Consider the following 27,085-nt stretch of genomic DNA (forward strand, 5'->3'; position numbering starts at 1 on the left):
ACTCTCCCTTCCCAGTGCCGTCTATATAGGAGTTGAACCCAGGCAGGAGAAGATCAGAGTCTCTTTTCTCTTCGGGGTCAAATCGTAAGAAAAAGCTTATAAACTGTCAAGAGACGATGCCATCATAAGAAGAAAAGTGGAATTAAAGTTGCTAATATTAATTTTGTTGCCCACTCGGAAATCGCGCACCATTACAATGTGAAAAATAAAACACGGTGTTTACCGTCAGTAAGGTTTATTGACCAATTCAACGTCACACATATTTCCTAACCTTATAGGGCTCAATACCTTTAACTACCACAGCAACTCGAACGATGGTATCTAAGGGGTATGAAGTGACCAGTTGTAACCCTGAAACGGTATGCTGAGCTTCCATGTCATTTCCACCTCCCCCTCCCCCCCCCCCCCCCCCGCCGAGCACTCACCATGTTTGGGAAACAAAGGAGCCTCTTAGTATATTTCTTTGAGAACTTCACGATTCTCACGGCTAATCTTGAAAGAAATGCATGGAAATAAGGGGAGTTGGCTATGTAACGTGTATTAAAATACCGAATGACACACGAGATCCACGCATAAAACGAGATATTTGTAATGTTTCAATGATTTTATTTCACTACATTCTAAGATAAATATCTCGATGGATTAGAAGGACAGTTTGACGTCTGAAATGAACGGAAATTGGCAAAAATAACAGAATTTAAAAACTCACGATTAAAAAAAAATAATACTTGTTGCATAAAATAATGCTGTAATCTCACATCTACCAATGAAATTTATCCCATCTTTTTTACACCTCTTGACCGAGAAAAAAAAATAAACCAGGGCGCTTCCTCTTCTAGTTAAGGTATTCAGTTACAAATTCCCTTAAAGCAAATAAAACAAATCATCAAATGATTACATTTCATTAGAAAGTAAACCTGTCAGAAATAAAGTATATACAACTTCTTATTAATATTATTATTAACTAATATTACTATAATTAATCTCTCACAGTTGCTTTTCACATCTCCTTGGACTTATCGACCGTTTTCCCTCTAGTGTACAGTCACCTAAATTTACATTAAAAATCTCCAACAACATAGAAGACAACATCATTAAATTCTCGTTGGCTTAGACAGAAGACACTGTTTTGCCGACTATACCGAACGCTCCCTAAGGTTCTCAAATGATCTGCAAGGTTCCAAGTTCAAACGAGCAAGATTGCGGCCGAACAACGAAAATCTGGAGTTGTGAAGATTTTCTAGCTTGCAATGCTGGCGTAGTTTAACGAGCGACGCTGCACTTTGATCGGACCAGCGCCATCTTGGATTTGAAAACAGTGGAAGCTTGGGAAGAGAGGGAAAAAGGCCCCGGGAGATACGCGAGGCTTAAAAACGAATGAAGGGGGAGAGGTAGTAGAAGGAAGTTGTTTTCTCTCTCTCCTCCCTTCTCCCTTCCTGACTCAATTCTCTCGTCCCAACCCTCTACGTTTTGCGACTCCAAGATGGCCGCCAGGATACCGATCGAAAATATCAAGCGCTCGCTAAACACGAACGTTTTAACTTAAGGTGAGAAGATTATCAAAAATTAGAAAGTCAAAAAACTATAATCGATACTCTACAAAGATCGCTTTTATAATGAAACAACTTTTAAATATACTTTAACGATAAATTATCTCATAGAAATATTTGTATGTCCTTGTAATATTTAAAGTCAATTCTGATGCTTGAAATCAGTTTTCCTATAACTGATGAACGAACAATTAATAAATAGCTCCGAATGCGATACACGTTCAGATTTAGTAATTGTAGCAATCGAAATAGACCGGTAGTTGAGAAGAAAGATCCAAACAAACACAATTAAGAAGCAAATTCTCCCTAGTAGAACTACAGAAAATGTATGTAAGACAGAGCGGAGAGTTATGCTGCTGATCAAGCTACGAATTTAGACGCCTTCAGGGTTAACATGATTTTTATAACCTTATGCACGCTGTACAAATATTTATCTACGCTAAAAGTAAAACCCAAAATTTATCGTTGAGGAGGAAATATGTATTTAAAATCTCTAAAAATATAAATTAAAACAAGAATCATTTCCTGCAAGAGAACCCATTCTTGCATAAACCAATTGTTACATAAACCCGAATGGCCGAAGTCATTTCGGGCATTCCTCGGTAACCTTCGACAGTTGTTCGGAATTTTCCGGAGGCGCAAAGTCACCCAAGCGACCGCCAAATCATTTTTTCGTCACTATGGCAACACAGAGTAACTGCTCACAGCTGATACGAATCCAGTTCTTCAGCCTCCACACAGCTTTGATAGCCAGCACAGTACTGTAACATTAACATGGCAAGCGCCTGACTTCTCTCTTCTGATTTGCTCTGGGAAAAAAAAAAAAAAATAAAATAAACGAACACCGTATAAGGCTAGCGTGATCTTGCGATACAACGAACCCGTTTACAAAAAAGTCCCCGGTATATAGCGGTTTTCATTGAGTGTCAACTTAACTTAAAGTATCACTCTGGCCAATCATAAAGGACAAAGACGATCCAGAGAACCAATCAAAACTCGAGGCAAATTCAAGTGGCCGACGCAAAGCACGAGAAAACGTGTGCCAGCGAGTCACGATTGGTTTGTTTTGATTTTACTTCTGATTGGATGACAAGTGGCGGGAGTGCTTGGCGTAGTAATGCAAAACCAAAGCAAATATGAATCAATCATAATTGAGGAAATTGTAATTTTTATGATTAGGCGAATTATTTTTAGAAATAACTTACTAGTAATGACTCGACCACAGCCTTTTTCTTCCGGTCCTTTGCTTTACTCCTCTCCTCGTACAATTCTGTGCGTGTTTCGTTTTCTTCGTCAATTTCCACTTGTAATCTGTCCATCTGAAAAGCATTAACCGTGACCTCGTCAGTTCACACGAGGGCTTCGCGGAAAGCATATTTCTGAATACAGAAATAGCCCAGGTAGAATTTAACATTGTCTTACCATGTCTTGCAACTTGTTTTTGCGAACCTCCAGTGGGAGGTTGGAGAACAGCTCCCTGCCAGCCTACAAGAGAATCGCAATATCACAAGGATGATATAACTCAAGGTGCTTGTGCAGATATCGGTATGTCTCACCAGTTTATCAGAATGACACTTAAAGTAAGCCCTAGCTTATGTTTATTCAAGCTCAACAACTCAAGCTTGGCAGTTTACGGTATTTAACAGTTTGTTGAGAGTTTTAAGCTGACTTCGTATAAGTATTTGCAGTTAGATTTCCATTTTCATTACCTTTCCAGTCTACTCAGTATGAACTGAACTATACTTTCGTTTCCCATCATCCCAAAAGCAAACACTTCCTTACCTCTCGCACTCTTTCTGAAGCTTTTACAAAGTCATTTGCTTGAATTTCTGATTTTCTCTCAGCTGACTGATCCTCACTCGAATCAGGTGTCCGCTCGGTACTTGGTGACTGCAATATAGGAATCTGAACTCAAAAACTACACGAAAAGAGCAACGGGAAAGACCTAAAGATGATTTCCTGTCCGCACTGCGCATTCTCGAGAAATTGTTTGCGTTTTCTATTTTGTTTCATGTAAAACATAACAAATTGTGAACATTTCGCAACTTCTTACATGAAGCAAATTCAAAGTTTCAAAACAACCGCCATTATGGATGCGAAGCGGTAGGAGTTTTTTCTTATCAGTATCACTTGATGAAACAACTTCGCAGCTGTAAAAATCAATGAAGCTGTTAGAAAAAGAAGTTGAAAGGCCTCAAAGATAAGGTATGTGGTTCGTAACGAAAACATCGATTCGCATTCCATCGAGTGAGCCGTTATAATGTTTATAAACATTAGGGTGCTGAGACTGCGCAGTACGGACTGGAAATCATCTTTCAAAACCCAGCCACTCCTAACGTACTTTGAATGCACATGCGCAATATGAAACAAGCAGGTTGGATCTTTTTCTACAGTCAAGAAGGATATATCAATACATATCATTTTAATAAACTTGGACGGGTAGTTAGCTTCATTACTATTACAATAAAGAAGAAGAAAAGTGGACAACCACTGCTTAACATACTCGTTTTTACATTAAATAAAATGACCCAAATATTGGATCATGACTGGCTCACAAAATCAGTGAAACCACGATTTAGGTAAATCTGGCATTGTCTATGTTCGTCATCCCAGTATTACCTTACTTCTCTAACAACATGACAATTAAACTTTCTTTCTGTGGGTTCAAATTCCACAAAGTCAGAAATGTGTTATTAATCTTGTCTTTGTGTACTTCAAGTTTAGCTCCCCATAATATCTCTCTCAATCCCCAATCCCCCCCAATCCCCAACCCCCCTCATTTACCAACCCCCCTTAATTCCCAATCTCCCCCACCAATCCCCAACCCCATCTCCGGCCCACTAATTCAATTTTAAACAAGTACTAAAGATCACCAGTTTGGCGTTTATTTCAGCATTCTCACCTCATCACTTGTCTCTGTTTGATCACCTTCCCCATTTTGTTTCTTTTCATCTTCATCTGATACTTTCTCGCTCGTGGTAGCCAGCCGTTCGGGTTCTGACTCACTCGAAGCTTCTGTCACATTAGTTAATGCCTCATTGCTTCCGTCCTTAGCATTTATATCTGCTTGTTGTTTTGCTTCCTTCTCTCTGTTTCCTGACTTGGACTGTTGTCTTCGAAACCACCCTGACGTCGATTTGGACGCACTGTTCAAGAGGTGCAAGAACTTTTTAGTCCAGAGTAATTACAGAGTAAATAAACCAATCAAAACTCGTGGCATGTACGCGTACCTATCGTTAATCGCAGGAAAATGAAACCGCTGACTAGAGCGGGACACATGAAACTGGTGCCAAGTGCGTCAAGGAAATGGTGACTGGTGAAAAGCGCGGGGAAACGTAATTGGTGCCAAGCGCGGGAAAACATAGAATCAGTTCCAAACCTGGAAATATATAAGCAGTTGCAAACGTAGGAAACAACAAGAAGGAAAACTCGTAAGCACGGGGAAACGAAGCTACCATAAAGCACGGAAAAACATGTAAGTAGTGCCAAGCGTGGTAATTGGCAGGGATTTCCATGAATTATTTTCTTTGCGCGAAAATGAGAAAAAAAATCTTCAGTACTCACTGTATGCAGTGCGTGTGGCTCATGCAATTCTGTAAGCATTTCTTGTGGCAAATCATACCACACGTTCTGCACTGGAACGCAACTTTGGTCCACACCTGAAAAGACAACATGCATATGTAGTGTAAACCAGCGAGGAGAGGAAAACATCAGATGAAGACAAGAATTAAGACGCAGATCACAAGATTATTTAAGAAGGCCTGAAGTACAGTGAGGGCAACGAACAGAACCGCCTTTCGAACCTAAGATACGATACTGCCAATCAGCAGTTTAATAAACATTGACCAATAAAAATGGATAAAAGGGCAAGGACACGTCCGTGAAAATAGATTTTTGTACCTGATTGGCTTAGAGGGAATATGATCGATTGTGATCGGTTAGAGTAATTGGCGTTGCTTTCCTGAACAAAATAAGAAAACGTAAAAAGTGAAAATCCTATTGACCTGTGTGAAATTCGAAACTCCTCTTGACTCCAATGTGACAATAACTGGCTAACACATGCAGGGTAAATATGATCTAAATGGTTACGAGGGAGTTAAGTTTTTTTGCCAGCCGCAACTGTTACAGAAAAGAGATCACATGAGGTCGCATAAAATTTGCCAGAGTAAAAAGTAAAAGCACAAACCTTTTTGCTGCAATAGCTACATCTTGTGGGGAAATAAAACTGAGTTAAGATGAACTGATGTCTGGGGGGCTCCAAACTGCAATAATAATAAGAACGGAATGGTAACCGTAATAAGCAATTGATAGTACATAATTGACCTGTCAGAATCAAATCAAAGTGTCCACGGTTTTCTGAGTTTCACAGTAAGGCCTGGTTCATAACGACATAATCGCTTCTGTCAATAACGTGGACCAGACCATAAGGAAAAGGTCAATTTTTTTTCCTTATGTCGTTATTTTCATGCTGTTATGTTGCTATTATGTCTGGATGTTCACACTGCAAACATAACGACATAACGTCCTGCTTATGTCCTTATTTCGTTATGATGTCGTTTTGCGGAAGTGTGAACGTGGCCTCTCCATCTATTATCCATAATCGCCGGTACCGCAACATTTTGGCAGGACAAACTTTTTATTATGATTAACAGAGAAGTGACGTCATGGACTACACCATATCAATTCAAACTTCTGACCAGGAGGGAACAGTTAAAAAGTTGCTATTAGTGAATAAAGGACCTACTAGCTTCAATGCAAGTAAGGAAACAAGACTCCTCACCTTTCCAGAGTGTCCTTTTCTTTGTTTTCATCCTGCAATGGAAAAAAGGAATTGTAAAGAAATGAGGAAGACCGTGTGGCAAAACGGTGCATGACTGACGATTTTATGGACAGTTGTCGGGCGCTTTCCATTTGTATAGGAAGACCGTTTTTTTCCTCTGGTGGCAAACCAAATAGAACGGGTCTTTCCAACGGGAATTTGTCAGAAAATCTGGAATACCTTAAGAAGTATTCCTATTATTATTATTATTATTGTTATTATTATTATTATTATTATTATTATTAGTTATTATTATTTAGAGGTATTAGAGGTTTTAGAGGTATTCCTCTTTGCTCCTTTTTACCGGAATGATCGCAAAATCACTGTACCATTTACTTTTTCACTCTCTTTCCATGCTCCTTGATGAAGAACTCAGTCGGTTCGGTGGGAAATGAAATGGAAAAGTTTCTTCCACTGGAAGGTTTAAAATGCTGTCAAATGGTACACACATCTCGTCTCATTTTGTTTGCTGAAAATGTGCACTGTTTCAGTAGGCGGACCGGATTCTTGTTTCACCCCACTCTCGTTTCCAGAGCTACCCGTACCTCTAAGCCGGTGGGGCCTAGAAACGAGTATCCTTGGAACCAGGGACTGCTGTAGTCGGGACGATGCAATATTTTCGGGCGAGCGATATTTTTGGGCGAAAGTTAACTTCAAGAGTAGACAAGTCCCTGGGCACTTATCCTTACTGAACCAGTTCCGGAGGTGTTCGAATTCCGTCCCGCTGATTGGCCAGAAAAGTTTGAGACACGAGCAAAAGATAGTAACCTTTTCCTCGTGCCAGGGCCCCGCCGGCTAAGAGGGACAGGCGGATCTGGGAATGAGAATGGTCTCACCTCGGGTTCCGAGTCTTTGAGGGCCTCTACTTTCTCCAGAATAGAATCATCACAGTCTGCAAGTGATGGAGTGTGACGGAAGATTAGGGTGATATCACCACAGCACAGCCTCTCTTTCAGACCGGGATGGTTGCGAAGATATGGCTGACTAAAGAGAAACAACAACCAAACAAGTTTACTTCTAACACATCTGCCGTAAACTACAGGACTAAAGAATAAATTGAATTTTGAGGAAAGAAGGGCGTTCCGAAAGTATATTGTTTACTAACACTGGTTTATAGAAGAAAGAGGAATAACTGACAAGCGGCTGGAATTCATATCTGTGTTTTGAACTTCGCGAAAACACAAAACCAAATGTGGCTGCGTGGGCGAAGCACTTGCGAGAGGAACACGCGAGTGCCGCTAGATAAACATTCTTAGCAGATAGGTATTTTCAGTCGAAATTTTTTTTTGTAACATGTAATTGAGTTTTACAAAGTTCTTTGCGGCAATAAGGAACTTATTGAGTGAAAAATAAGTAGTTTCATGATTACTTTGATATGATCCTGTCGGAATGCGGGGAAACCAACACGAAGCACTCTTCATGCGTCTTTGACGATAATAGCAAACATCGCAGTGCAATGTCCATTAAAGGAATTGTAACCTGCAATATAATGAAACACACTTCAGTAAACCTCTGCTGAAAGTTTACAGATCTCTATCTTCGAATCCTAACAATCGAAAGGACGATACCTCATCAACAGACAATGACATCCCACTTTAAAAAAACCGGGAAGATTAAGAGCCTAAAGCCTGAAATTTGCTATGTAGACACCTAGTTTTAGAAGAACTAATTTGGTCAAAAATTTTGAGAAAGGTTCTTATATGGGAGGCAAGTAAGAATTACTTCATGGTGTTAGAATTGTTGTTTCCACTGTGATCATCAAGCCCATATTTTTGAGGACATTACTCATACATCTGAAGTAGTACTTGTTATAAAGTGCAGACATCAGACTCATGAAAACAACTTAATATTTCTAAAAAGGTGATATTTACTGCTGTCCTTATTGTTTTTTCTGCTAAGTAGTAGTATTTCATGAATCTAATGTCTAACATCTTGTAACTTTTACACCTCACCTATGCTATACTTGTGTATTTAAAACAGGACCTGCACCACTCAAATAAATAAGAACTTATTTAAGAATCTAAACCAGCTCATTTTGTCTCATGCATCATCTTGGGATTTGCCAATATCACCGACGAACTATGCCTTCAGCAGGAAGTAATATATACATCAAACACGAAAGACCATGTTTGACCACATTTCCAAACAACGAGGAAAGAGTTGAAAATACGACGCGTAGCAGAGTATTTTTGATGAGCTTCGAGGTGTTTGGAAGTGTGGTCAAACACTGTCTTGAGTGTCGATATAATTTCTCAATCGAAATTAAAACTAAAGAGAAAACGGAGAAATAAAATCGTAAAATCTATGTTAATTAAGATCAGATATCCAAACACCGTCAGGTCAAGATTTCCCTTGTTTAAACTTGATGAATTATTAATGGCTCTGAGAAAGATACTATTAATAATTACTCACATAGCCCAGTAGAATGTCCTTCTCATTCTTCTCTTGTGATCTGCTCCAGATGCAGACATTAAGGTACTGATCTTTCTTGATGATATCGAACTTCATGGTCTCATTCCAGGTTGGATCCTAATACAAACAGGAAAAAAGGTCACTGGCTCGCCTGAATCTTACTCGTATGACGAAATTGAGTTTAGCGTCATTGCCAAGTCTCATTGCTGCCGCGGGAATAAACGCGCTACTTTGTTAAGGATGTTGTGCTCCATAAACTACACACCGCGAATTTTGGGTTGTCACGTAGTGTCTGTCAGAGGAGCTTGCGTGACAACATGCAAAAGAGAGCTTAGCGTACCGTTGTTGCCGGCACCAGACTGGTTTTCGTGGTGTCTAGTCCATCTACAGCTGTGATGGAAGACACTGACACGCTCCTCTGCTTGTTTCCTGGTGGGACGGTACTGCTGCCAGCAGCCTTTTTGTCGGTTCCCTGAGTGGAGTGATCTGTGTCAGTCCCATGTGTAGCTGATGACGAATCCAGTCTTGTGTCTTTAGTTTGTAAGCCTGTTAACTTCTGATCTCTGCGGAAAACGAAAACGAAGTGGGAATGAGGATGCCATTATTAATTAATGTCATAACTCAAGGTACATGCAAGCCTTTGAAGTCCTACGCTAACGCCGGGCATACCAAACTAAACAGTCCACAGGTACACTTAGGACTCAATGCACTTGACTCAAAACTAATTTACAAGCTCAACTTGTACTTTTTTGATTTACACTGAAACAGACGAAACACATCCATGCAAATTTAAGTGAAATAAATAATTAAAGAAATAATGTGAAATTTCCATTTCACTGTACTCCAGCTTCCGGTAAGCGACCACTTTACAAGATGGACGCCAACTGGCTAACAAGATGCCTCACAGCCCCTGTATGGCGATAAAATTTGTTTTCACTTTTTAGGTGTAAATACAACGTAAATTGAAACCCTTGAGCTCCACGATGCTGCACCAAGTGACCCACGAAGCCTTGTTACGTTAGGAACAGGTGGATTACACGGCACTATATCATGCACAAGGTATTGCCAATATCACGGAGGTTACAGGTCCGAATCCCGTGTTAGCCTCGAATGTTTTTTAGGGCTAAATAAGCAATGCTTTCAAACTACTTACGTACAGCAAGGATCATCTTATTTATGTCTATTTCAAACGCGATTCACGTGTATGTTTTTCCTTTTATGCATTGAACAAATACATTACTACGCAAATTGTCGCGATGTGCCTTGTCATCTCCCGACCTCGGGCCAATCCCTGAGCGATTAGACCTGGGGCGTGAGATGATTGACATTGCAGGCTACCTTGTCCAAATCAACCTGTATATGTAAAAACCGAAATAACCTGATTACCTACCGTTCAGTTAAAGACTTTGCTGAAGTGTTATTCTCTGTGGTCGAGCTGTTAGAGCCCGCCTTCTTGCCTGCCAACAAAAGGCAAAATTTACGAGCATGATAAACACACAGAACGAAAAATCCAGTAGAGAGATGAAAATGGCTTAGTTTGTTAAAACATTCCAAGCAAGACTCAGGAGGAATACTTAAATTGTAAGGTGAAAATGCAACCCCAATAACCATATGATAACTACACTATACATGTGTACGAAATATTCGCAATTTTTCAAAAACCTCCCAAATAATTCATTCAAAATATTCTATCAGATGCTAAATAACTATCAGTTGACAGTGAAGGGATAGTTTTCCGGTGTGGCACATGTGTAAGCTATAGTGTGAGGACAAAGTACCGCTTTTGCTCTGTCACTGCACCACAAGTGGTTCAGCAATCGCAGAATGACTAATGGTCAAAATTCACCAAGCGTTTCAACGGATTTACACAAAATTTCGAATTTATTACCTGGACTGAAGGATTTATATTGGGTATGAGCTTGAGTTATATACTCGCATCCAGATTGGAAATTCTAATTAGAGAGATCACTTCTACTGTCGCATTTTCGAGGCTTAACGCAAAAATTTCAGAGGAAACTATCACAAAAGAGTCATGAGCTCCCTTCCAATTGTTGTTTTATAAACAATAGGACTAAATGACCTTATATTATAATTTACACATGCACCAAGCTATGAAAACATCTGTTTAACCCCCAAGACATCTCCTCGAACACATCCCATCCCCAAAATGCCAGTACACTTCATAGGTAATGATAAAAAACAATATAAAAAAAATAAAATTAATTCTCTGCTGATGCAAATTGGACCTTGCATGGGCAGATTTAGGAAGGGGGCAATTGGGTGGCTAGTCAATCAGGGTAAACACTGTAGACACCCAGGTAATTTTTTCCCAGCTAAAATAGTTGTGGCATTGCTACTATTTCTGGTACTACAGTTTTCAATTAGGTTCCAATTCTCATTTTGTGACATTTTGGGGGCATGCCTATTAATTCTGCAACCCCAAGGCACCAGCCATCCCCCCTGAAAAATTCTCGATCCACCTGTCTTGATGCTATATTTGAGGTGAGGTGCCTCCACAGACTTATCTCTGAGATCTCTCAGATCAGAAAAAACAAGAGTCTTAAAAATGAGTATAAAACACTAACCATACCTCGTTTCCCTTTCATTTTCTTTTCTGCTTTCTGTCTCAGCTCAGTGCTTCTGGAGAGCATTTCCTTCACAGCAGACTTTGTGATTTCGCTGTCAGCTTGTTCAAACAGTGGCACAACAATATTCACGAATTCATCTTCAGAATCGCTGTCATTGTTCAGTGCTACATTCTTAAAGTCCACCACAGTTTTGCCATCTGTCTCTGTGGTTTCTTGATCACTTACTGTTGGCTGGGTGATTCTAGTTGGTGGTCTTTGAACAGTGGCAATGAACCTATGAGGAGATTAACAGTCATTAAAATAAAGCATAGATTGTAGATGCCTTCCAAAAGCAAACAGCTAACCATTATCCTTACCACAAACAAACACTTCGTAACATTTTTAAAACTTTCAGGAGTGAACATCTCTTTTATGAGAACAATTTTTTTGAGATCCCAAAATGCCTGTTTCAGCATATTTGAGAATAAACATATCAAATCATAAAATAAATAAAATCTTACAATTATAGTTTTCAAGTTTAGTAGTATCTAAAACAAAATTCTCAATAAATGTTGTGATTGGTTCTATCACGCCTTTTTGCCATGTCATTGCATGGTCGTCCAATTACAGGCATCCAATGACAATGTTTTGTCACTGGATATCTGTAACTGTACATCTTGGCCATTTGCACATCAATTACATCCACTAATTAATGGTTTCTGAAAATACTACTGACTTTTTCATTCCAAAGTTGTTCTGAAATTCTTAACTTCGAAATTTGCAATTGATACATTAAATATGTAACTGAAAATTGTGGTACAATTCAGGGAGTAAAATAATTGTGCTTGTAATTTCAAATTGGCCTTGCACTTTGCTCATCCGATTTTGGAATTACAATGACTGATTACATCCTGAATTGGATCATGCACCTCAAGAAATTCACCTTGTTACCTGGTTTTGTTCTTAATCATCTTGGCAGCTTGTTTGAGAGATTCTATCTTGTGCCCATCAATTGCTACAAGAACATCTTTAGCCATAACCCCAACAGAGTGTGCCAGAGAATCCATGACTATGGTCTCTATCACAATGATTTTTCCCAGTTCATCCTCACTGATCTCTTTACTCAAGGTCAGACCAAATGAGATTTCATTACTCTCACGACTGATCTCAATCTGTAAAGTACCGGTACATGCAAATAAAAGTTTACATGTCATTAACATTTTCAATCGTGGCTTCAAGTGTTTCGACCATGTTCTGTGTTGTTGTTCAGAGATGTGGCACCTATTTGAAAGTGCCCTTATTTTCAGTAAATACAGTGTATGGCAGTGTTTTTCACCCCGTTACCCATGATTACTTCATCATCCTGACTAAGGGATGTACTGCTTCCCATCGAAAACACAAGCAGAACAAGAAGATCTGTTAGATCTTATAACCGCGCTTTTAAAATTTAACTGTTTTCTTAGCACTACAGTCGCAACGCAGTGTACTTTCCAAAGCAATCCTTGATGATTCATTGATTACTGTAGACACCACATTACTTGATCAACACAAACTGTATTATTGCACCATCAGTCGTAACCGGTGTGAAATCTCCGATGACGTAATAGTCTTAATCTGGAACTTTCTTCGGGATACGTATGGGCATGAAGATACGAACACTATTAACAACAGCTTTCTTTCTTAAAAATCGCGATTAAATTAAATTGTTTTTTCCCTTGAGTAAAGGGCTAGCAAAGAAGTCACACAAGTCACATAATTCAAGAATTGCGTTATCCACGGCTATCTTTAGTACGGTGGTTATTTCCCTACCAATGACGTAATCCTTGCACGTTCTGACAAGTTCGTTGCTTGGCTTGCAAATATTTAATTTTCCTTCCGATCTATGAACTCGCTGCGATGAAACAGCCAAAGAATTTACTTCATTTTCCTAAATCCACAAGAAATACTCGCAAAATTACAAATAAACAAGAAGATCTGTTAGATCTTAAAACCGCGCTTTTAAAATTGAACTGTTTTCTTAGCACTACAGTCGCAACGCAGTGCACATTCGAAAGTAATCCTTGATGATTCATTGATTACTGTAGACATCAAATCACTTGATCAACACAGACTGTACTATTGCACCATCAGTCGTAGCCGTTGCGAAATCTCTGATGACGTACGTAATAGTGTTAATCTGGAACTTTCTTTGGGATATGTATGGGCATGAAGATACGAACACTATTAACAACAGCTTTCTTTCTTAAAAGTCCAGTTTAAATTTAATTTTTTCCTTGAGTAAAGGGCTAGCAAAGAAGTCACACGAGTCACATAATTCAAGAACTGCGTTATCGACGGCTATCTTTAGTACGGTGGTTATTTCCCTACCAATGACGTAATCATTGCATGTCCTGACATGTTCTTTGCTTGGCTTGCAAATATTTCATTTTCCTTCCGATCTATGAACTCGCTGCGATGAAAGAGCCAAAGAATTTACTTCATTTGCCTAAAACCACAAGAAATACTCGCAAACATGCAAATAAATTGATGACCATCGCTTCTGGCGAAATAAACTTCCAAAGTAAACACGATCTTATTAGTCACGTAGCGAAAGTGAAAGCTGCAACGTCAACGCATTCCATAGCTGACGTAATACCTTTTTTTAGCGTATTTATTATTCCCTTTGAATCCAACGCTTCGATAAAACCAAAAGAAAATATATTTTACCCACAACAAAGGAAACAATATCCGTAAAATTATCCGTGTGTTAATGTTTTAACAGCTTCTGGCGGAAAAAACATCACACGTTGCGTGACTCGGAATTTGGCCGAGCGGAGGTCTGCGTCTGGTCACCGACAAAAAAAAAAAAATAAACCACGGGTAAACCTAGAACCGCGCTCGGCCCATGGCCGCGTGGTTAATTAGCTAGGGATCCTTAAAGCACAGATAGTGAAAAAGAAATGATGGAGGATGAATTCACCTCAAATGTTGGCCACATTGCTCTTTTATTCTCAGCAAGCCGACTCCATGGAAGTGGGTCCACAGACAAGCTGCAATACTGCCACACCCTGTTCTCCAATTCAGGTAGACGAGTACATCCTATCACTGTGACTTCAAGACTACCAACAGTAGCCAGACTGTTGTGAACGTAGACCTCCTGGGTCTCGTCTTGAGGGGAGAGCTCTAAGAAGAATGGACTATACCTGATCTTGTAGCTGGGAAGGGTGTGTTTCTTTTGAATTGACTTGCGCAGATGACTTATTATCAGAGAGGACAACTGAGGCAGGTTTTTACCCTCAAACTGAGATTCAGCTTCAAATTCAACTTCTGGTTCCTGGATTAAGGGAATTAATTCAATACAAATAAATTAGTATTTCAAACACCACAGTGTAATGCTCTGTGACCAATGTTTGAAATACTAATTGACTGTTATGCTTATCTAGATAGTGTGTTCTGAGTGGGACAGTATAATACAGCTACACTGAAGCAATTTAAAATCAGAGTAATGATGTGCATAAAGTTTAATTGTGCATCACGTATTTAATTGTACATGACCAGTTTTCTTGCCAATTTCATGTTGATACATTTTTGCAAGTGGTCAAGTTTTACAGTATTTGTTAATCGGTCATCAAAATATGAAATGCAGTCAGTGTCAAACCAGTAGCATACATGTCATACCCTGCCTACATGTACAAAAGTTACACAATACTGTATTTCAAATGAATCTTTCTCAGTTATAAAAACTATTTTTGTTAATTGTTTATTGCCAATAACCTACAGTGTAATATATTTGGATTTATATGTACTGGTCCCAGCCAGTTTGACACTGTCTTGCAACTGCTAAACACACCAGGAACAATAAGAAGTTGCTATATTTGTAAGTTATTCAGACATTGAATTGACTGTGGTTGTTTACCACTTTCAAAAATTTCAGGAAATTTGGGTTGGGATGTAAATGGCCATGAATTTTAATCATTTGGTCCAGGTATAAATTTTTTGAAGAAACAGAACTTCTGCAAAGGTAGGCTGTTTTCCCGCTGGGCCAATCTGCATGGAAATCTGTATCTGCAATTCCATTTACTATAATATGGTGTTGTCTGCACCAGTTTCAAATCTTTCAGCTTTCATGACCTCCATGCCTTGAACAATATTATAGTAGTTGCAATGGGCATTAATGACCCGTATTCCTAATCACATACCTCATAGAATGCAAAGGACCAGTGCGTAAGTGGATGCCTACTAAGTTGCACTCTTGCCCGGCCTCGCAGAGAAACCATCTTAATAGACAAGTACACAGACTTGTTAAATACAAGATCCACCTGTATGGCCATATGGCACCCCCCTGAGTACTCAAGGTCAAGGGCAATATCCAACTCTTGGGAGACCTCCAGGGGTTCTTTTGTTCCTATCTTCATCACAGTGGCACCTATAAGAGACAAAAAATGTCACACTACACATCCAGATACAAGCCTGAAATCATGAGGCAAGTGCTGTTCATTGAAATTTTCGGAAACAACAATGGACATCTGCTTCATCTAGATGTTGGGCTACAAGCCAAGTCGTCTGCCATTATTGGCTTATAATGCAAAAGCAATACTAGGTTTTTGTATCACAAAGGAAATAATATAACAGTGCATCACTGTGGTGGTATTTCTATTCCAGTCAAAAGCAGTTATATGAATCTACATATTCAAAAAAGAAAAAATTCATTCTCCTCCCATTAAACGTTTTTTGGGTTCTTCTCCCACCCATCCCTAACCCTTCCCCCACCCATTCCATACCCTTCCCCTACCCTTCCCCTACCCTTCCCCTACCCTTCCCCTACCCTTCCCCTACCCTTCCCCTACCCTTCCCCTACCCTTCCCCTACCTTTGGAAAAGTACAGCATCATTACTTTCCTCTGAAAACTATACCCCTTGACACTGTAATTTACAAAGACTTTCCTTAGAGCTGGTATGAATATTTCCTGTGAGGCCACATTAATATAATGCATGCACACCTGTAATTACAGGTAGAGACGTCCCCAGTGAGAGTTCTTCAATAGTTATCTGTTCTATCAATTTCCTGGCTGCTTTGCCTTGCATCAGTTCTGAGAATTCGGAATTCATCTTGTTTAGAAAGTATGATTTCATCTGCTGAGAATCTCTCCATTCTCTCCACAAAAAGGCAAGTAGAAGATTCAGGCTCATGCATGATTCTTTTTCAGTGGCGCTATCTTTCTTGAAGTATTCTGCAATAAACTGCAAACAGAAATATAAACTTCATAACTTTTTAGTTTATAATTTGTTGTGCTTCTACCGTGATCAGTGCGATTGGAAGATCATACTTGAATATGATTAGTGAGTGTTCTTTCTAAATGATATCTAAAGAGTGTAAGCTGCAACCTTGGAAATATATCAGTCATCTGGCGATCAGTGATCAAAGCAAAAGTTTTGAAAACTAAAATCAAGGCGTTTACAGTTTAGATTCAGATCAGTTTCTCCAAATTTTAATTTAAGCTTATAGCCTGAATAATACTGTTGACATTTCGCAGTTTGGGAAATAACTTATGCGATCTACGCTTCCTTTTTTGTCATTAAAGATCACCGGATTAAGTGCACGGCATGTAAATAAAATGAAAGCGCTGGTGTTTTGACGAAATCGAAGACTTCCTACCTCGGGGTTCGTGACTCTTGTGCGCTGTGGGTAAAGTTTCCGAGCATCCTTTCCTGTCAAAGTCCACCATTTGTACAGTAAAAAAGCTTCTAAAAGTAAAACAGAAAAGACTCCGATACAGAAGGCGAGAATCAAAGCTATAAACATGAGAAGGAGTAACAGCAAACCGAGGAAAAAGTCATGTTTTCAGTTCTTCCTGAAAGAGCAGGTGGGAGACTGGAGACGAACAACCCGCTGGCCCGAGTAACAGGGGCCCGGGATTGGGGGATTCCTCCCTCTACCCTTCCCTCAAGAAGGCCTGACACTCAGGCTATCCCTTGGCGCTATCGAGGAAAGTTGGCCTGGCAGTAGAAGCACAGTTTTGGAAAGAAAAACTACATGTGTTGGGAACTAGTCCCGAGACCCCTCTCGGTCCCGGAATCCGGGACATAGATTGTGTATGTGAGGAGATCGCCCATGGCAGAAATACAGTTTCTCTTGCTGTTAATACCTCGTCTGTTCCTTGCTTCTCGTGGCACGCAACGCTAGACTCATGCACTACACCGTAGTATGTACAGGTAATCAAATGATTTCGAGTGCAATTTGGAATGAATTAGCACAAGTAAATTTTTCAAAGACTACAAAAATTGCACAAGTCCGTAAGGTTCATGCAATTTGTAGTCTTTACGAGTGCATGTTTATTACAACTTGCTCGAGAAAAAATCGCTTGATTACTGACCACTTATTAACCAGGAGTGAGGTCTTTACGGGAAGTCTCAAACCGAGACCTGGTCGTATTGACCTCACTCACAGTTATTAAATTTCAGTAAATATACATGTAATTTATTTTCAACTTTCTGTACGTAATTTCACCTTTTTGTAGTTAATTTCAACGTTCTGCATTGTTTAGGATTAATTGACGCGCTCTCAGTCAAAAAGCGGGCTGAAATTTTTACATGTTTATTATCATCGTCATTACAGTGTACAATGTAGTGTTCAACTGGAGCTCAATAGTGAAAAAATAACCAACTTTCGATAATTTAACAGATATTACTGATGGGTGCTATACTCACTTGCCTTTTCTTAAAACTAGTGAAGCATAATCCGTCCAAACGTTAACGATTTTTACGTCTGGTCTTTTAGGTGTCTTCTGTGAAAATGGGACACACTATCCAAAGATTCCTCTCACGTTTTCTCTGATCCTCCACCATCATCGTCCACATGAATGCATTATCTCGGCCGGCCAAGAAAAGAACAGAAGACCTACTGGTTGATTGTGGGTGCCTGGGCGGTTTGTACTACTGACCGCTCAGAGAACCTATCAGAACCTATCCCCGGTGTTGTGGTCTGGCCTTGTATCACGGGTTGGTGCTTCACATAGGGTTAACCTCATTGCCCCTCTCCCCCTTTGACAGAATTGTGCAAGAAAAATTCCTATGCCTATGTGTAATGTCTATAATACCGAAAGACAAACTGAATGGATCTTAAAAATCTTCACCATCTTCTGCAACCGTTATTTGGAACATCACGCAACGCTTCTCCCATTGCGTGACAGCACAAATAACGACACGGTGGGCGAGATCGAGAATAATTTCTCTCTCTTTCCACAGATGGTCAAAAAAAAGTAGAGAATAAGCAGACAACACACAAAAAGTATGAGGCACGTTGAGACAAATGCATTTGTTTAATTGTTCATGCCAAGTTGTCATTTCCTAATAGAGTACACTGACGAATAAATACATCACATTGCTGAAATATCTACACCCTTCTGATGCTAAGGTCACGTCACTGGCTCTTAAGAAAGAGCGCCGCTCCACACTGGGTCCACCTGCTCTGATTGCCGCCACACGGCATATTGAAACACGTGACAGTCTTGTCCCGGTCAGCATTGTAGTAGATTGGTACCGAGATGCACTCGCTCTCCGGATACGGGTCAGCGGTATCCTGTCAATATAATTTATTCTTCATTAATTTTCTTACATTAATTACACTAATTTACTGCTAGAACTTACAACAACCTCCTAACTAGTATGGGCAAAACAGAAAGACGGAGTTGTAACATACATATAGCTTTCTTCTTCCATACTAAACATCAAAAAGAATATTATGCTATTTTCTACTACGTAATTTTCCAAATCTTTATGATGTGACCAGCAGCTAGGCCTGTGTTATGCACAACCCCTGTCAAATAAAACAATCGCGCGAGGCTTGGCACTAGAACGGAACTTCGTTTGAAAATTGAATTACCTTTGATACCCAGGCCACCTCAGCAGTCGGGATGGCGGAGACACTGGACGAGTCTCGCTGATTCTCTGTCAGTGTGTTGCCGTCAAAGCTACATCCTTCCAGCTGTAAGCCGCCGAGCTAATGGGGATAAGAGAGATAAGTAAACATTTGAAAAGCACGTTGTCCAGTCCCTTTGCAAAGCTCAAATTACTTTTTGGTACGCAGGTTATGTAGAAGACAAAAATAACACAAAAAATAATTCCCCTTCCCAACGACGCACACCAGTGGACACCAACCTTGACACTGAACTTGGCTCCTGGGATCTGAGACCCTTTCCAAGACACCGCTAGTTTCAAGCTGTCAATTGAGGTCTTCATCGCTCTGAGAAAAAATGACACCAGATAAATTGATAAATTGATCGACATCTAGAAACGTGAAGGAATGGCTAAAAAAAAAAAAACACCCGAGTAGACGTAAGGCCATAACTACTCGCCATAGATAAGATGCTACATATACTCTTAGATGGAACAAAAGGCACCGTGGAGGCAGAAAGTCTTGCAACAATGGGGCTCCAATAAGGCTCGAATCCGGAGCGATAAATGCATTTAACAGTGGGTCACTGATTGAACATTCGAATTTTGTACCCTTGAAGAGATGACCTAAGTTAGCATAACACCGTCTCTTTACTGGTAAATAAACCACGACATTAATTCTCTTACCGGGCTGTTTGTTGTCGCAGAGCATTAAGGAACGTGTCCGGGTGAAACAGATCAGAAAGGTCCAGCACGTCCCTTAACAAGGAGTCTGAGTTGCACTTCTCTACCCAGGATCCTAGGGCTAGGGTCTTCGCAACTAAGGCCCTTAACCATTGAATAGGGTCCTCAGGGCCTTCCAAGCGACTGCTCCAGGATAGAGGGACCTGGACATAAAAACGGCAATGATTAGTCTTGATAGTTGTGGAAGTGATCACTTCTTTAGCTTTCCGTTTTTCTAGCTAAGTAAACAGTATTTTTAAGTTCCTTCGAACAAACGTAATTTCAAGACAAAGCTCTTTATAAGACCTTGAAAGTTCTAAATTTCTATCAAGTGGAATTCTAGTCTAAGCTAGCTACAAATTCAACAGCTTTTCACGTGACCTCCTTGCTTCTTTCACTCACCTCTTGTTTAAGTAACGCGCCTGCGAGAGCCTGGACCTCAGCATCCAACAATGCAGTTCCCCGGATGACCTTACTGAGGGAGGAGAGGGAGGCGTGCACGATTTGCACTAAACGTATAGCGTTGTACCTCTCAAGCTGCACGAATGACGTGACTGGAGATTCATCGCCAGTTTCCGCCGGGGCTGAGACTTTCATCTGAATAAGCTGGGATCCCTGGGCAATAATTAAACAAAAAGAAGTGCTACAAACACTTACGATACCTTAATGTTCGAATACAAACACTATTTAATGGCACTATCTAATCTGACGGCAGCCGTTAGGGGTGTTTGAGTTTCTTCTTCCCAACTTCGGAAATCCTCATAATCATTTCTTTATTTGAATAAGTAATCATACGGTTTCGAGTTCAATTTGGAATTAATTTGCACGAGTGAGTTTTTCCAAAAGCTGAAATGGCACGAGCAGCTTATTAATAACATAAACATGAAAAAATTTGCGTGGAGGAAGTGCCGGAAGATCTTTCTTGAAGCCATTTTTTCTCATTCGTGTAAATTATTTTCAAAGTTTGCGCACAAATTTTTCGTCATCATTTTACGTGATATCATTGGGTTATAAAATTTGCTATTGTCTTTCAACCAATCATAATTCAGACTTGCGATGTGTAATTTGCACTGGCGCTACACTTTTTGGACTGATGTTACACTTGAACTGCACTGCTCTCAGCCAAACAGAATCGAGTAATTTTTTCACGTATATTATCAGCTCTCGTACTACAAATGTGCACTTCGGCTAACTTTTTGCACTAATATTTCAGGAAAAATGCGCCAGTCAGAACTCAGTAATTTTTTCAAGTGTATTTTGAAATTCTACCTCGGCTCCAACATCATAATTGGACCCGGATCGCGCGTTCGTTCGAAAAAGACACAAGAACGCCAGACCGAAAGTTGGCGATGAATAATTTGACTACTCTATTTCATTCCCCAGTCTTGGGTTTAAGTTAGAATTTCAATGTCTTGTAAGGTCTTGTAACTGACTTATTACTGCCGACAAGTCAATATATTCTCATTCACAAGATATTTTAACGTTTACCAAAACCCATGCTAGCGAATGCAAGCTAAATGTACCTGGTTGAGTTTCTTCCACAAGTTCAAGATCGGAGACAACTCGGTGGACCACTTTTCCTTGTCAAACTTGTTCGCCTCAAGATCGGATCGCATCAGAACTTTGAGCTGGCTAATCACCTGACAACAGACAAGATAACAGTACATTAACGTTCTCAAACTCGAACGGAAACGTAACCATGACCGTGACAGTGTTTGGATATCTGATCTTAAATAGCATAGATTTTTACGATTTGATTTTCTGTTTTCTCCTTAGTTTAAGTTTCGATTGAGAAGATATATCAAACACTGAAGACAGTGTTTGATCACATTTCCAAACACCTCGAAGTTTGTCAAAAATACGCCGCTACGCGTCGTATTTTCAACTCTCTTCTCGGTGTCTGGAATGTGGTCAAACACGGTCTTTCGTGTTTGATATATTACATACAGCACCAAAGCACAATACGGGACAACGTTAATAGTGCGTGAAACTCACTTGTGAGCTGATGATTCTCTGCGAGGAACGCTCGATGTTTGCCGGTAAACCGAAGAAGGACGGCTTATCGTCATCGGGAAGGGAGTTGATGATCTCCACGTAATCCTGGAAAGATACACAACACCTTTATTACACGCAGCCAAGGTTTTAACAAAGTCAACGAATGCCGCTTGACAAGCGTTAGCAGGGTTGGAAAGAGACACTGGACGAGTTATTCTTAAAAAAAAAAAAACAAAAAAAACTGCAACACAACGAAAATCGCCAAGCTAGAACTGCTGGTCCTGAACACGATGTAAATGCCATTAACTTTATAGAATTATTTTTGAACAGGGAGTTACATTAGAATACCAAAAAAATCTTGAGTGTAGACTAGTCCAGAGAGTGTTCTATCAGATTCCTCGGCTGATTTCAACTGAAAAACTGCAAGCAGCCTATTTTACGTCTCACAATTACTTACAAGATTTTTATTTCAGAAATTAGCAAGTCTTACCCTGTGGTGACACGATGTTGGTAACGTCACGTTAGGAATCACTTTCTTAGGCCTTGCCGAGCGGCTTCCTCCCTGAAAGAACAACATCCAAACAGAAGTAACAAGGTTCAGTAATATTTGTGTACTCCAAAATGAATAATGCTTGTGATGGTTTCAAGAAAGAGCCTGGGCCCTTACTTATCGCAGAATGTTATTTATATTCTTTTTGTTTTTTTCAATCTAGAATCACAACTTTTTACTCCGGGCACCCAACTTGTAAACTAGTGCTATCTCTTTTCTTCCCTCAAGCTATAATTTCTCCCTAATTAAAGAGCATTTTTTCAAAGTTATTCTGAAAATATGATCGTCACACACACAAAAAGTAATAATACAATATACTCCTAGGCCTAGATACCCGCGTTGAGGAACTTTTCAATCTGCTATGATTCGCCAATAGCCTTTCGTTTTATCGGAAATTTATCCGCCGGTAGAAATCACCTTAGACAAAATAACATGATTTGGACGATGCTTCACGTGAATAAGTAAATGATAAGGAAACATTTCTTTCTGTCTTCAGCTCACCTGTCCTGGGAAAACAGCTTGTTCGAAATACTGCAGCAGATAAGACTGAAGGACTTTAGCGTCAAAAGTGTTGTCAATCCGACCACCGTATATAGCGTTCTCGAACAATCCGTGCACAAACTTCCACCGAACTGTTCCTGAACCTGTGTACGCAATAAATATTACTTTTACACAACTAGTAATTAATTTCGTTTGTGGTGTTATTTTTAAACGATTCTTGAAGAATTTTCGGTTGGTCTTGTCAAAAATATAACTCAAAGCAGAAGTACCCGCAACCCCCATCCCCCATACTCCTATCGGCTGAAAATTGGAAGCTAGATCTACTTCCCATCACACTTCGCGCGCGGGGCAATACCAGAGCACAAACTTTTCACAACCTTAAATCATCCAAATATGTCCTGGGAAAGAATTCGCTCGAGTGGAACCCTCAGGGGGCTAGGAGAAAAAGGCAGAGCGAAGAAGTCCGGCAATGGAGGAGGACTATACAGCAGGAGCACGAGGACTTGGGGATGTCATGGAATCAAGTGAAACGGACCGCACAAAACTTCAAACAGTTCACTTACCAGCTGCTGTACAAAGTCTGTCGATGATATCAGCTCCTGCACGCAAATCACCAAAAGCAAACTCATAGAACTTTGTCCAGCCCTGAAGAACAAATCAAATATTAATTTTAATTTCTATCAGTGTTCCCTTCCCGCAATTAATACAAGATTTATATGCCAGACATTCCAGATCTGTTGTACTGAAGCATGTTGTTAACCTGTGGAATGTAGTTTCTCCGTTCCTGTACTATAGCATGGAACCACGCCAACACAAACAGCGCCTGCGCTCTGATGGAGGAGTTACCGCGGCTGATGAACTGCGGGCTCCACGAGTCGTAGGTTCGCTGAAGATTTTTCTTTATTCCAGGTGGAGCCTGAAAAAAAGGTAAAAAACATAAACGTTTAAACGATACCAGGTTACTTGACCAGGTTGTTAATGTTGAGTGCTAAAAAAGAGGTTTAATCACGCCTGAAGATGAGATGCTTCGGTAATAACAATGTTCCAATTTGGAGTGGGACTGGGGCGAATTTGCATTGTGGCATAGGAGACTGTCTTTTACGAAACAGTGCTCTGATTTTGTGAAATTTGGGTTTGTGACAGTTAGGTCAAGTGGCGAAAGGTACCAAGCGTTCTCAGCGCCATATGATATTTGAATTTGGAATTACGTTAACTAAAGTTTTGGGAGTATCAGTGATAATGTGAAGTTTATATGAAATAATTCATATATGAACTGCGGTTGTAGATGATAGTGAAGAATGATCGTCGCAGTAAATTTTCCAATTTAAGCAATTGGAAAGAAGAAGCCTTAAAAAAAAAAAATCAGGGCTTCAACGGGATTGGAACCCGTGACCTCCGCGATACCGGTGCGATGCTCTACCAACTGAGCTATGAAGCCACACATTGGGAGCGAGGTCAATTTATTGAGTTCATATCTTCCCGTGAGGAGTGAGATGATGTGAAGTTTATATGAAATAATTCATATATGAACTGCGGTTGTAGATGATAGTGAAGAATGATCGTCGCAGTAAATTTTCCAATTTAAGCAATTGGAAAGAAGAAGCCTTAAAAAAAAAAATCAGGGCTTCAACGGGATTGGAACCCGTGACCTCCGCGATACCGGTGCGATGCTCTACCAACTGAGCTATGAAGCCACACATTGGGAGCGAGGTCAATTTATTGAGTTCATATCTTCCCGTGAGGAAGATTGGAAAATTTACTGCGACGATCATTCTTCACTATCATCTACAACCGCAGTTCATATATGAATTATTTCATATAAACTTCACATCATCTCACTCCTCACGGGAAGATATGAACTCAATAAATTGACCTCGCTCCCAATGTGTGGCTTCATAGCTCAGTTGGTAGAGCATCGCACCGGTATCGCGGAGGTCACGGGTTCCAATCCCGTTGAAGCCCTGATTTTTTTTTTTAAGGCTTCTTCTTTCCAATTGCTTAAATTGGAAAATTTACTGCGACGATCATTCTTCACTATCATCAGTGATAATAATAACAACAAAACTAATCGTTTGGTACGCACTTTATATCTTGTTTAAAAGCACAAGTACTAACAAAAGGCTACCGCCTGAAAGATCTGGACCGTTCACTTGTATTTGGCAGTTCCTAACCAGCGCTTCAGTGGACTTTCATGTTCATATTTTTGCATCACTGAACTAACCTCGTAAGTGACTTTCAGACTGGACTGCAGCAGTATTGTCGGAAACTTGGGATGACTCTCAGCTGTCAGCCACAGACGGAAGTTCTCGTGAGGCTCCAGAGAATTGAGTTCCTGTGAAAATAAATTCATTGAATTTTAAACCGGATAAAACGTCAACACAAACATATACTTGTAGCCGAGTCTCGTAGACACAGCCAGTGAGTTAAAAAAGCATTATCTTTAGCGATCAAAGATTGCCTGTTGGGTAAACCTCGATGACTAATGCAGGGAATCAGATATCACGAAATTTCACACATTTTTTCTTTAGTAACAGACAAATTAGAATCAGGAAAGATGGATAGCGGTGTCTCTTTCTTTGTTTCAAACAAGTTAACTACTCACTTTCTCGAGGACGGGAAGCCAGGCGGTGACGAGGTGAAGATTCTTCAAGCAGAGCCACTCGCCATTCCTGCCACAGTCATGAAGAAGCTGAAGAGCTATGTCTGCTTGGCCTTGACCCATGGCAACCTAAACACATTCAAACATGAGTTGAGGACGAGTAAAGACCGTATCCATAAAAGATCTTTCCTACAATGAGACGCAACGAAATGATACACCATGATCCCAACCGAGTTCCAGGCGCCCTGATCCGAAATCCAACTTGCTAATCGTTAGGGAACCGCGCCTCCCATAAGAACAGTGATCAGGTGATAATGCTACTTGTACACATTCCAGCGAAAAAAAAAAGGGAAAAAAAAACTGACTACAGCCTTGGTCACAAGGGTCGGAAAACGTCATTCAATACACATTTTGCCCCTCCCCACCCCTGTGCAATGTTGACAAAACACTTCGGTCTAAAACTAGTTTGCATGTTACCATTTTCCAACATTGAAAGGGGAAATGGGGGTGCTAACACTTATTCTGCGAGCATTACGGTTATGATTTCATGTTTTTGCACACTTTCCAACACAATTTGTCCATAGTTGACAACTATGTGTAGCTAGCTTCTCTTTTTCCACTCACAATTAACAAAAATCAGCTAATTTTAACTGGCATCTTGATATAGTCTGCAATTTTTTCGACAGATCTACGCAAGGGTACTCTACAAGTTATCATCTCTTGCTAAGAACTGAAGTCACGCACCTGATGGTATTTATCCACGCCGATGACGTCAGCAGCCGTGTCCTGCAATTCCTGCGAAGTAACGCAACGAAAATATTATGCGTGACTGGTATAATATTCTTAGTTTTCCTTTTTCGTTTTCGTTTACTTGCTTGAATTGGAATTTATGGAATAGATCGATGAAAATAGTAATAATAGTGGCAATGATAACGAAGACGATAACGACAAACAAGATATATATCTTGGCCCGTTGGGTCAAGGCACGAACTAAAATCAATCAAGAATCGCAAGTTTCTGTCATTAAAGAAGCCATGCAAGGCTTTTTTTTTTAGAAAAAGGAAAACAAATAACCACACCACCCGCCTTAAAGGGCCCTAGTCAGCCACACCTTTGTTTTTATTTACATGCGACAGTTTGGTTCTTATATTTTATTCAGAGCATGTCAAAATGAAGGAAATCACTGTGAAACAACTGAAGATAATTAAACATACTTTCAGGAACACAACTTACAGTGAAGCAATAAGATTTCGCTTCACCATGCAATATCAATAATTTCGATGGCATCGAATATGGCGGAGGCTGACTAGGGTCTTTTAAACTAAAAGCAGCGTTATAATTCGACGCGTGTTTCAGTATACAGTGTTAGTTTCGGAAGATGTCGAATGTTTGATCCTAGTCATCTAGAAATACTCGTCTGACTTGGCATGAAGAAGCTATCGGAAATTTTCATCGCGAGGCCCGTTGTTACGTTTTTAAACAACAAAACAGACGAGTG

At 40.0% G+C, this 27,085-nt stretch overlaps 2 protein-coding genes across 2 annotated transcripts in view; both read right to left on the bottom strand.

The window, feature by feature from the left end:
- Positions 1-585: 585 nt before the first annotated feature.
- On the bottom strand, positions 586-17,356 carry LOC145496812 (PDZ domain-containing protein 8-like). The gene is made up of 19 exons (XM_081476562.1): positions 16,983-17,356; positions 16,327-16,567; positions 15,527-15,753; positions 14,308-14,661; positions 12,300-12,520; positions 11,372-11,643; positions 10,172-10,238; positions 9,122-9,344; positions 8,782-8,898; positions 7,739-7,848; positions 7,206-7,353; positions 6,331-6,362; positions 5,737-5,812; positions 5,115-5,209; positions 4,453-4,696; positions 3,333-3,440; positions 2,973-3,035; positions 2,756-2,869; positions 586-2,359 (listed from the first exon to the last, which is right to left on the bottom strand). The coding sequence occupies exons 1-19, from the start codon at positions 17,127-17,129 to the stop codon at positions 2,252-2,254; spliced, it is 2,967 nt and encodes a 988-aa protein (XP_081332688.1). The 5' UTR covers positions 17,130-17,356; the 3' UTR covers positions 586-2,251.
- Positions 17,357-17,958: 602 nt separating this feature from the next.
- The window catches only part of LOC145498338 (cytoplasmic dynein 2 heavy chain 1-like), a 60,552-nt gene continuing 51,425 nt past the window's right edge, over positions 17,959-27,085 (bottom strand). The window contains exons 63-76 of the mRNA XM_081478253.1: positions 26,332-26,382; positions 25,591-25,716; positions 25,210-25,320; positions 23,749-23,904; positions 23,552-23,633; positions 22,989-23,131; positions 22,428-22,499; positions 21,938-22,042; positions 21,466-21,582; positions 20,345-20,557; positions 19,907-20,106; positions 19,484-19,568; positions 19,209-19,325; positions 17,959-18,905 (exon numbers count right to left, since the gene is read on the bottom strand). Coding sequence (XP_081334379.1) covers positions 18,747-18,905; positions 19,209-19,325; positions 19,484-19,568; positions 19,907-20,106; positions 20,345-20,557; positions 21,466-21,582; positions 21,938-22,042; positions 22,428-22,499; positions 22,989-23,131; positions 23,552-23,633; positions 23,749-23,904; positions 25,210-25,320; positions 25,591-25,716; positions 26,332-26,382 — 1,737 coding nt within the window. The 3' untranslated portion in view covers positions 17,959-18,746. The remainder of the gene's footprint in view (positions 18,906-19,208; positions 19,326-19,483; positions 19,569-19,906; positions 20,107-20,344; positions 20,558-21,465; positions 21,583-21,937; positions 22,043-22,427; positions 22,500-22,988; positions 23,132-23,551; positions 23,634-23,748; positions 23,905-25,209; positions 25,321-25,590; positions 25,717-26,331; positions 26,383-27,085) is intronic.

The sequence above is a fragment of the Orbicella franksi genome, chromosome 9 (genome assembly GCF_964199315.1).
Source record: "Orbicella franksi chromosome 9, jaOrbFran1.1, whole genome shotgun sequence".
Classification (NCBI taxonomy): domain Eukaryota; kingdom Metazoa; phylum Cnidaria; class Anthozoa; order Scleractinia; family Merulinidae; genus Orbicella; species Orbicella franksi.